Source organism: Coloeus monedula, assembly GCF_965178545.1.
Source record: "Coloeus monedula genome assembly, chromosome: 2".
In the NCBI taxonomy this organism is placed as follows: Eukaryota; Metazoa; Chordata; class Aves; order Passeriformes; family Corvidae; genus Coloeus; species Coloeus monedula.
In genome coordinates, this window is record NC_138782.1 from 101350308 (window position 1) to 101362699 (window position 12392).

At 36.3% G+C, this 12392-nt stretch overlaps 1 protein-coding gene across 2 annotated transcripts in view; it reads right to left on the reverse strand.

The window, feature by feature from the left end:
• PXDN (peroxidasin) overlaps positions 1 to 12392 on the reverse strand; it is an 87490-nt gene that overhangs the window by 57873 nt on the left and 17225 nt on the right. For both annotated transcript variants that reach the window (XM_082276820.1, XM_082276819.1), the window contains exon 2: positions 15 to 86. In XM_082276820.1, coding sequence (XP_082132946.1) covers positions 15 to 86 — 72 coding nt within the window. The remainder of the gene's footprint in view (positions 1 to 14; positions 87 to 12392) is intronic.

Consider the following 12392-nt stretch of genomic DNA (forward strand, 5'->3'; position numbering starts at 1 on the left):
TGAAAAGAACTTACAGTGTGTTCAGGTTTTTAAGCCGTCTAAACTCTCCAGGCTGGATTTCTTTAATCCTATTAAATCTTAGGTCTCTGTGGAATTAAAAAAAAAAAAAAAAAATAACAAGAATCATGTTATTTAAAAAGCTGTATTTTTTCATATGAAAAACTGAACTAAGCACAAGTCTTTTGTGATGACTGACCAGCCTCTGTCCATAAATCACAGCTTTTGACCAAAGCAAGACAAATCCAAGCAGTTTGACAAGTTTAAGAAGAGGATTCACCAAATCCAGCCTCAGTGGTCAGCAGAAGGCTGTATCTAAGTTAAACCTGTGGTCATGAAGTATATTCTCTTCCACAGTGAAGCAACTTGTAATGGGTTGTTGAGTATTTCACTAAATTGAATTGTCTCTGTATTTTAAAAGCTGTTTGTAAAGAATATCATAGAAAAAAAATGCTTATTATAAATAAACAGATACAGAAACATTTGGATCAGAAAAAACTCAGGAAAAAGAAGAGACAGGTTTCAAGACTTTTAAGCTACTCAATTCTTTAGTTCTGAGTAAGGAGGCTTAAGTGCCCTATGTTATCTTGCTCTTAAAACATGTAAACCCAGCTGCCTGAAGCTAGACATTTCCTTATTTAATTTTACTGTCTCTTAGTTTTTCTATGTTTCTACCATCTTCAGTTTCCTATTAGCTTTATAGCTAAATGAGAACTTCTCCAAGAGGAAGGAAACTTTCTCAAGCTAAGTGTTACAGAGCGAGCAGGGACAGGGAGCAAGTTGGAAAATGGAGCAGGGATGTGGAGAAACACCATGGCTGTGCCAGTCTCACCTCTACCACCTCCTGTTCTCCCCTGGCTCCATGTCTGGCTATTGTATTACAGCAGCTCAAAATTGGTTTAACCAACTGGTCAGAACCAGCAATAAACCCATGCAAAAGAATCCCAAAAAAACAGGAAATAATTTTCTGCCTGATAATCAAAATGGACAGGTTTCCTGGGAGAGCACCCAGGTGAGATGGGGACTACAGCACCAGGGGAAAAGATGCGTGGCAATAGAGGACAGGTATGTCCTCTTCTCTAGCAACAGACCAAGGACACTGGGGCATTATACTGTCTGGTAAGCACAAAGAAGGGAAGCAAATGGAAAGTAAGTAAAATCTGAAAGACTGTGATGACATGTCTTAGAACACACACTTACCAATTGCCTTTAAAAAGCAGGATATCAACATGTCACAACTGCAATCTTTGAACCAAACCTGGTCTCAATCAAAACATAAATATGTTCTGCATTTTAATAGGTAATATGCTAACAAAAGTCCCTCTGCTATTTTGTATTTGGTCAAAGGAAATATAGAAAAGCAGACAAAACATCAGCTGCATCCTAATGCCATACAACCCAACTGGCTGAGGCTGTATTAATGAGAGGTATAGTTGTCTGAAGTCTCTTTATAAAGAGCATACTTAAACATCATTCCTCATGAATCCACCCATCAGGGCTTATTCAGCTCTGGAATAATAGCCTCAGAAGGACTTTTTCTACATAAGTGGTTTAGGACGTTGCCTACTGTTCATTGCAAGGAAAGAATTAGACATGTGGTTCTGTTTGCATTACACTCCACTGAAATACTTGATCAGTGACTGGAATAAATGAGGGATGCAAACTGCTATCTCTTATTTAGATTATTAATTAGTTAAATTAATTATATTTAGATTATATTATTAGTTAAACTGACTGTAGACATGCTGGACAGACCCCTTACTCAACACTCAGCGAATTGAAGATTTCCAGATTTAGAAGCACAAATTTTCAGAGTGCTAACTTGTTCTTCACAAAAGCACCTTCTTTAGTTCTACCTTAACAGCATTATGTTTTGCTCATCACTCACATGTTTCATGTGTCATACATATATGTACGTCCCTGATGAGAAAGAGATGCTGCCTCTGAGTCACTGAACCTCAGGTCCCAAGATATTCTAAACAACCATGGAATGTCATATCCTGCACTGAAAGAAGATACAGCAGATCCCTCTGTAAGAATCCTTGGACATGACATACCACTTTACTTTTCTAGCTTTTTCTAGATTACCTGAAAGTTTATTGTGTTCCAAAACAGCATTTTAGTTTTGCTAAAAATAGTCAAAAGTGCAAAAAATTCAATATTAATGAATGGAATATTGGAAACTGAGTATTTTTCAAAAGCCTCAAACTACCATTACAAGTAGCAATATCTAGCTCCTAAAAAAATCTTTTCTAGATATAAAATAATATGCATTCATCCATATGAAAAGCAAGCCTATTCCCTACAGTGACACAAAAACAATAAATAAAAATTTAACTTTCATGAACGCAAGGAAGGAGCCAGCCTGCTGGGTCAGCAACAAAACGAACCCCCTTTTGATGTGTCCAATCTACTCTGCAGTAACTCATGAGGATAACTGGGGATTAGGAACACCAAACAAAGTAATTTATATTATTTTACTATTGCCGCATATAATACCATATATAGTGGCATTTATTTCAACTCCTAACACTATTGCCCTTCTCATCTGAAGCTGTTAAACCTAAAGAACATATCAAGCTTGAAATTCTACCCATTCATTTTCATTCTACATAAAGGTATGCGAAAAAGGAGCTGCAATAAAACACAGCACGCAAGTTTTCTCTAGAGCACAGTACACTTGGTATCTGTAAGTAAAATTATAAATATATATGTTTTGTTTAAAGTTACTACTATAATTTCATTAAAATTTGAGGAAAAAACCCAATGTTAATCGTACTTAAGTGCAATGTTATGATTTTGGTCCATTCTTTCAGAGGATTTTCTTCTTCAAAGGAAGTAGCATTTCTCAATGTTCATTCAAAGTATTTTCATTAATTTTCAGCACAAAATCCCCCAAAATTAAGAGTCAAGTGGCTCACAAATAAAGAAGATAAAAGTTAAATCATAACTACAGTAGATTTCTAAAGAAGAAACTCTGTCAAACTGTCATAATCTCCCTATACAACAAGATAATACACAAGTGGATAAAGGAAATAGAATTTACATTGCATACATTAGTTTAAGGGGTGTGGTATTGGCCATTCATATGAACAATAGAGGAAATCTCTGTAAACCACGTGTTCAACTGCTAGGGGAAAAGATACGCAAGACTGGTTATTGAAGTGAAAGATTGCGTCAAACAGAATTGGCAGAAATCAGACTCAGTACAAGAAGAAAAAAAAGAAAAAAAATCTCAGTCACCATTGTCACACCGTCATAGAAAAAAAACCCCAAAACATTCCACACTAATCAGAAGCACCATTTCTCAGGCTTGAAATGTCATGCCCCGTAGCATACAGACACTCTATCCAGCTAATGATAACTGAATGATTTCAGGGAACAGAAGAGCTCAGAGGAAAAGCCCAACAGCAACCAGAAACATCCCCTTGGAGAGCAGGAATGAGGACTGTGTTAAGAATGAAAAATAAGTATGGGTAGCACAAGCAGCCCAGTACGGAGCAGATCTTCAAAGGCATTTGGTGTTACTAAAATAATGTGCAATCAATCAGCATGATGAGGTTTCTTGACCCTTTTTTTCTCACTAGTTCCAGCCCAACCATGCCACATGATTTTCATTCACAAAAGCCTGTTTCCTGCCCATTCATTTCTCTTTCACCTTTTTCATTGCTCCCCATTTTGCTCTTGCAAACTGACATATCCTGGCTGGATGCTGTGCTTTGGGGTTCAGCGAGCCTGACTCCCACTGACCAGCCAGAGTGCCCCAGGAGGTTAAAACAGCAGAATGAGGGAGGCCACCCAGTTGTTGACTGTCATTTTTCCCCCCTCCTAACCTCTAAACAGTAAATGAAACTGATGCCTTAGGTTTTAACTTTTATATTTTTCAAATCCTGTACTGCCTAGTGTGTAACTCTGAAGTTTCTTGTTGCCTGTTAGCTACTGTTCTCTTATGCTAGTTAGACATAACAAGCCACTCTAGGTTTGCTCTCCAAGGACACCTAGATTGTCCCAGGCCCCAAAATATGTAAACTAAGGCCTCTGAAGAGGAGGGCAAACTTAGGATAGTTACATCATTAACTGGGGTTGTAATTGGAGAATTAATCCTGATATGCAAATGGACCAAACTTATAAAAGTGTGAAGAACTTGTGACCCAGGGTCCATCTTGAGTGCAGCCTTTTAACTCCCCAGGGCGTACCTTGAAGGCCCTTCAAATAAATACCTACCTTTATTCCCTTATTCTTGTCTAGCCACTGTTTTTAGGTGGCCACCTCAGGCATTAAAAGAACCAATTAAAGAAATGCAAACGCCTGTGATGATGGCATTGGATTTTAGGGTATATACCAACTTTTGCATAACAATCCAAAGCTAAATGTCATGCATTTGGTTTTAAAAATAAAGATCTAATACATTTAACTCCTATGTCAGATTGTCTCTTTTATTATGTGTTTCAAACTGAAAATATTTACTTCTTAAAATTGCAGCTAGACAACGTAATTCAAGTTGAAAAATCCACTTCAGCCACACAGGCTTCCACAGAAGCTAAGCCCATCACTTTGAAGCATTATATCTTGCCTGAATAACACAAACAAAACGTGCCCATGATAGCCAGTAACCTGAATACTCTCAGGGTTATTTTCCTGGCTCCACTCAGGAGCTCTGCTCTGTGCTAATCCATGGAGCATGACCAGGAAATGTTCGGCAGAGCTCGAGGCTGTGTGGGCCAAGAACGTGCCAGCGAGCAGGCGGTCAATTTAGCAATTGGATGCCCTTGAGATCCACATTCCAGTGCCTTGGAATGGCCGTGGTCCCACAGCCCTACAAACAGCCATGGGTCAGGATATGTGCCAAGCAGGGTGTGCACACACATGCTTTGCAGGCTTCCTATGTGCCTGAAGAGCACATAGGAGCCTGAAGAGGGTTGTACGAAGATCTGTAAGACCCAGATGTACGGCAGATAAGTAAATACAGTATTTGTATATGTTTTCTTTTCTGTCACAAAGCAAATGAGAAATGTGCTGCAGATACTTTTTGTCTGGATGAAAATGAATCCTGTTCTTAATAAATTCTTTATTGGAACTAACTGCATCCATTTGTCTCCCCTCCTTAGACTGCACATTCTTAACTATTTCCAACTCAGCATTGAAAATTAACTTGTAACAATATTTTTATCTAATTAAACACAGTGAAAATTTCTAAATATATAAATATTAAAAAACATTACTGTCCCATAAGATCCAATGTTCCTTTGGTACCTCCTGGCACAGCAGGACACCCTCTTTAAAGCTTGCAGTGACAGTGTGGAGTAATGAAAGATAGGGTTTCTCTGTTAACAAATCCTGATGGGGTATGGCAATATTAGGGCATATGAATTCATTTCAAGTTCACAAAATAACACTTTAGAATAACTAAAGACCTTAATAAATATTTATAACATGACAGTCACACACAGTACACAGCAAACAGTACAACACTGACCTTAAACATCAAGCAATTTACAAGAAAAATACATTCAAGAAGTTTCACATGCCTCTGTTTGAAATACAGGAATCTCTTTGAGAGAAGGGATTGTTTTTACTTAGATCAAACCACGCACGAACGTAACTCTAACTTTTTATATCAAATGCCTGAAGTGCAGTTTTCCTTTATTTTTTTTTTTTTCTAATTATTGCAAAGCAACATACAGGGTGAAAGGTAAGAATTTTAATTTCAGTTACTTTCATAAAAGGTTAGAATTCATGTATTTTAATAACATTATTTCAGATCCCTTTTTGTATATGCTTGACTTCTAAAGATTCTATTGCTTCATCAAATTCAGAAAAATCATTAACTGTTCTAAATCAAATGGATTTAAAGTAGGGTTGTGAAGACCATATCATGTGCTCTAATCACGCACCTCAAAAGGCAGCCACCTTTGGATCAGATTGTGGATACTCAACACCAAAACTGGTCACCCCCAGTCATCACTCCACTGATGACAGCCTATTGATCTCAGGTAATAAGCATTCACTAGTCAGCAGCTACTACAAAAGGTGTCATCCTAAGCAGGGCAAATGTAAAAATTCCTTATAAAGAACTACTGGAGTAGCAGCAGGGAAGACACCAGGGCTTGTCCTCTGCTTACTCCACCCCAGCCATGTACTTCTCATCTCTGCCTGAGGACTGCACACCCTGTGACTTATTAGGGCTTGGAGGATGTCCCCGAGATCCCTCCATTGCTAGAGAGAGTATATTAAAAATGGCTTTCATTTTTTCAATTTTAATCTGTGTCAGAAAAAAAAAATCATCATGACACCATATTAAGATCTTTAATAAAGAAATTAAAACCAAAATTTAAAATGTTATGCTACTGCTTCTTCCATAGTCATCTTTCTCTCTATATATACACACATATAATTAGCCAATTGAAACATGGATATAGAAACACTGTATTAAGTGATGATATAATTAAAAACATTTATCTTGAGAGATATTGTATGTATGCAAAGCATAACGTGAGGGCATTCACAAAAAAACTCTCTGCATGTCACAGAAATGAGGCAGTTAAAGAGATTTAAAATCTAGTACCACAACTGCAAAGATTCTTGGTTATCCATTTCCATCTTCCTAGCTACAGGACAGAAATGAAAGCAAAATGTAACTCATTTTATTTAAGGCTCATTTGCTTGGGTGTAACAATCAAATTTACAAAATGTAGTATAAGGAAAGAGCTTCTAACTTCATCTGCTTGAATCACCAACATAGCCCCAAAATCTTAGACTAAAGTAAGGGAGATTACTTAGTTCGCTTTGGACACTTTTTTCCCTATTATTAAAAAATGCTTGACAGGAGAATTCTAAAGGCAAAAGAAAGATTTTAAGCATAATGTGCAATTTCATCTTCTGTTTGCACCTCTCCTGATATTGAAAAAGATAAATGCAAAAAAAGACTTTTGATCCTATTTCCTTCTCACATTAAATAAATTTGTTATTATTTTCATTGTTGAGGCTGAGGAGGACACACAGCTGGTCTAACCAAGCATTCATTAGTTGTACTAACACCAACCAATTCTGCAACATGAAACTATATCTTACTTAGTGCTTTTTGGTTAGACCTACTATTTCATATCACCTGGACTTCACAACTTTAGAAGATCCCTTTAACAATTTGTTAATCTTCCAGCATGTAAGTTTTTCTAGTCCAAAAATGAAAATATCCTCTTAGTTTGCTTAATAACATTAGATGCAAACAGAACAACCTAAACACCAAGTTGCAGTTACACTTGTTATATTTGTTCTAGGCAAATATATTGAGCAGCATATTGCTCCCAGGTATCATAGATTAAAAATCCCATTCACATTCATGCTAAGAAACACTACATGAAAAGGAGAGTCAGTGAAACAAAAATAATTTTAAAAACCCCCATACCCTATGAGTGTCTCCAAAGCCAGTATTTGTCAATACAGAATAAAGCAAACGCATCAGATTTACCACTGGCAAACTAGAATAATGTATTTAAACTCAAGTTTAAAAGAGCTGCATTTTTATTAGCCTGTCATATTGAAAGCATCTAATTTCATACTTTAAATTGAAAATATTTGTGTATCTGTTAGTTTTAGACAAAACAAAGGCAATTTGGATGAAATCAACTTAGTTGTGTAATATACTGTTTCAAATGTCATGTTGAGGCATTGATGACTTTTATTATCAGTCTTCATTTAAAAGCAAAATACTAAAGCATTTACCAATGAAACCAAATCCTGATTTTTATTAGCAGTGAAGGTAAGTATCTCATTACCTTGTTTCAAGGGTTAACCAGTACTTCAGCATTGATTTAGGACATGAATGAATTTAAAATTTAGAGATATTTCCTCAGCTAAGCAAAATCACCACAGCAGCAAAATGGAAATATCTGAAAGAACAATACTGTCTTAAGTATTTTTTAAATGGACAGGTTCTCAAATGTACAACCTCTGCTGCAAAGGTAGATGCTTTTAAAAGGTCCAGTGAAAACTATTTAAAGCTAAACCTTTTCCTCTGTAAGTGATTGTAAAGTGTATGGTAATATGATATTCATTACTTTAATCTGACAAAGTAAAAGGAGGCAGTGGCAGAAATAATTTCTGGGCATAGAGCAGCGATAAGGGATACACATCATAAAGTCACCCCAGGACAGCAAGCTACTTTAAAATTATGGATTTCTCATTGTCATAACTTTCTGATATTAAGAGATATAAACAGTCTGGAAAAGATGTTTATGTGAAACACAGTGCACTCGTTCATCTGTAAGGCTAGTTATGAAACGCTGATTGGCAACAAGAAGTGACAAAATGGAAAAATATCAATTCCTTCAGCTGTATGATATATACTGAATCTGGAAAAAAGGTGCAAACTAGCTAATCTCATTTTTCTTTTTAAAAAAAAAAAAAAAGACAGGAGTGATTTAATAGATAAATACTAGATTTGTAGATCTATTAGATTTAATAGGTTAAACCAATAATTTAAGTTAGAGAATTACCATCACAGGTTTAGCACTTTTCCAATGTGTTCATAAGGTAGGAATTGTTATAACTGGATAACTTTACCATTGCTAAACCCAAAAGAACAAAATAAGACAAAATTTTTTCTAACCATTGCAGATTAATTACTACCCAGCAGAAATAACCTATACCTTGAACACCAAACTGCTATGTTTCTCAATACAGAACAAAAGATCTGCAAATGCCAGCAAGACTACATTGCTTATGTCTACTTTATTCTTATTCTTTTTTTATTCAAGGTCATCCCAGCAGGAAATGAAAAACAGCCATCAGCATAGTAAAAACATTCAAACAGAGCAGAGCATGAAAATTGCACAAAAGAGGTTATATAATCAAGTCAGTGGAGTAACTGGATGATGTCAATGGCACTTTAATGCTGCTTTAACTACTGCCCTGTAAAAAAATGTGTCACTTTGTTGAACAAACAAAGATACAGCCACCACTTAAAAAAAGTAAAACCAAACCCTACTAGCAGCTATAGCACTACTTACAGTAATCCTCTCTGTTAGCAGTGTAACATTTGCTAGAATACCAGAGGAACAAAGATTATTTTCTTTTTTGCCTCCTTTTCAGATTTAACCCTAGAGCTTCTTTTGCAAACAAAATTATATAATTCTCCTTTTTCTTGGCAATTCATTTTCTGGATTAATTCTTCCCGAGTTTTATTATTACATATAATATGTTATTTTCTCTGATTTGTATTGCAATATTTTTATTATCTGCACATTAGCATGCAGCACATTAAAAAAGCCACTGCATTTTGAGATGAGAAATTAAAACATTATTCTTACATGGTGAGGGGGTATCGTAGTCAATAATACTTAGTATACTGTAAATTCAGAAACAAAAGTAAATGGTAGGACCACAGAAATATTGAAATCTGTAGAACAGGATGCAGAACATTTGGCAGTACTCACCTTGATCATAAAACCATGCTTCAGAAAGTATAAATGAAGTGTAGATGAGCTATCAATTATCTAATTAAAATAATATTTGATTTGCACAAATATGTAAGATTTGTTGACAGGAACTTTATGCTTGCATGTCTTAAAAACTCTATTTTATCAGCTACAGCTTTGGTGAATGGAGAGCTTATGATATATCCTTCTCCAAGAGCTAAGGATTTGTTTTAACTAACAATAATTTTCCCATTACAGTTGAAAGGAAAACATTTAAATGTTAACTCAGTGAAATGCAATACAGTGTTGTCTTACTAAGTCTTTAGATCCCTTTGCTACCCTTGTTGCCAATTTTTCCAACCAGCCATTAAAAGTGCCATTGAAAGGACTCCAGTGGGATTTGCTGGTCCAAAGTTTTAAGTCTGTAGGCTTAATTGTCAAAAATTATACATGGAGATTTTATTCTGGCATGGTTGTGGCTCTTTGTCTCATCCACTTCCAGAGTCTTCCAAAATCCATCCACTACAGAAATTATTTTGAAATTAGAAATTTTATTTTATAATGGTTTCTAATTCCCATGCTATCTTAAAAAAAAAAAAAAAAAACACCAAACAAAACCAAACCCACACAACCAAACCCTGCTCCTTTTAACAGCATGAATAGAATTCAAAGAGATGCAATTGCTGTTTCTGCAGTCTGAGAAATACCAAGAAAAGGCAAAATCTGTCTTTATTCCTCTCAGGGGGATCTATTGCTACAACCAAACAGTGAAAAGGCTGTTGACAGCACAGCCACATGTTTCACTACTGATTATTTTTCGCAGAAATAACCTTGGGAAAGGGCTAAATTTTTGTCCTGTGTTTGTGCTGTGCCCAATAAAATAGAGCACAACAGTTGTGTCTGAGTGCTGTCCTAGCACAAATCCGTGATAGTAAAGGTCTTGGATCAGGCTAATGTTTGGCACAGTCTGTGTATAGAGCTATGATACACTGAAATATTTTAGAGGATTAGTGACAGTTGGAGATGCAACTGTTTCTTGGTTTCCTTTTTAATATTTAAGAATATCCAGTTTCAACTGGACTTTGGAATAAAAACATTAAGTTTCTCCTCTATGGTAGGCTAAAGAAGACATCAAAATAGGAAGCTGACTAGTTTATGGCTTAGTGTGAACCACTGAAACAAATGCACTAGTTTTGTTTGCTTTTAAAGTTAGCAGTCCTGTGAATTACTACTGTGAAAAGCCCACAGAAATTCTGCTTTTATGCTACAGTCATAAATTAGTCTTTTGTTCCTCCCATGTACCATTCTGTAAAATAAATACTGTTTCTGCATTTCTCTGTCTCACAGGGATGCTTAATTCTAAACTCTATATCCATGAAATACTGATATTCTCAGAGGAAAGAACTGAAAGCCTGAAAGAAACATTATCATCCCTGACCTCTCACACAAGACAAGTCACACAATAATAGAGAAATTCCTGTCTTAAGGCAATTATTGCTGTCAGAGCTGAGCCATGCCTTTGAGAAATATATAAAACTGTGATTCAAGACCAAGCAAAACCTAATTACTTGCCTAGTCATTCTGGTAGTTAACTATATTCACTGTTAAAAATGGGATAGTCTCATCCTGCTTCCAGCTTTCAGCTTGAGCATGTTTTTCAGTTTCTGCTCAGCAGAAACAAACAGCTTTAAGTGAGGAATAGCACTGACCGTTTTTCTTAAAATAGTCCAAACACTGAAGTTCATGAATAATTTTTTTTTGCAGCAGTTCTTGAAAGATTTAAAAATAAATAAGTCAATCATAAAACTTCTAATAGGGGTGGGTAGTAAAAAATACTTACAACTCTGTTATTAGTCTGATTTTTTTCTATAGCAGATTAGTTGTTTCTCTCTTTACTGTCAGGAAAATGAATGCAAATAGTGTGTATATTCATAATTGAAAACCAACACAAAATAATCACGTGTGTTTTACCAGAGTGCCTTAAGCTTCCTTCTAACTCTGACACATCAGCGTCTCTCCCACAGGAGCACCCAGCTGGGTACCCCTTATGCTGGGCAAGGATCCGTGCGGGGTTGAACTCTCTGCAACAAAGACCCTAGAGCTGAAAACAGGGGTGAGAGTGAGGGCTGTGAATGAAGGAACAAACTGGACAGGTAAACTAAAAAGTGTGGTTTCCCCATCACTGCAGTTTAAGGACTTCTTTCCTTGGGGCAGGCAGCCTCCTTGATGCAGTGCATGTGAGCTTGTATTATATTTATTATGCCAATAAATAACATGCAGCATCTAAAATGCCAGTGACCTTACTAAAGAATGCTCATTTTGTCTCCTTCAATTCAAAAAGAAGTTCCACAATACAGGATCAACATCAAGCCAAAGGATGTGGAAAAATTGAAGGAATTACTGCATCTAAAAATAACATCTAAATTTGACTCAAATGCCTTTATTCATTGTAAATCTATGCGTCACTCTTCCCCCTACATAAGGGAGATTTTGTTGGAATATATTTCCAACTGTTTTGTACTTCCCACTTGTTTCCAATACAGGGATAAGTTCCAACAGACTTAGAGGAGTTGTTAGAATTTATATAGATAGTTGTTCTTGTAGAATGCTGAGGACATTTTACTATGAAAATGGAAATGCTATTGGCTTGCACAAAGAGTAACAACAAAAATTCAGGTACTCTATGACTTGGCTGCAGGCTGGATTCCTGGTTTCAGACAAAGCAACAGCTCTTCCTTCCACTTCACAGAAAGTCCCAGGTCACCTCAATGAAAAAGCTGCAGCTCTTGGAATGGAATTTTCTGCTTCCTGAGGTTAATGACAGGCTGCAAGAGCAGATAAGTTAGCTACTTTCCGACTCTGCCTCCAGCTCCTCCTGCTCCTGGCAAAGCAAACTCAGAGGAACAAGGGCTCTTAAGACTCCTCGGATATTTATCTCTCCTCATGAGCGCAGACAGCCCCATGGCAGGCAACTGGGCG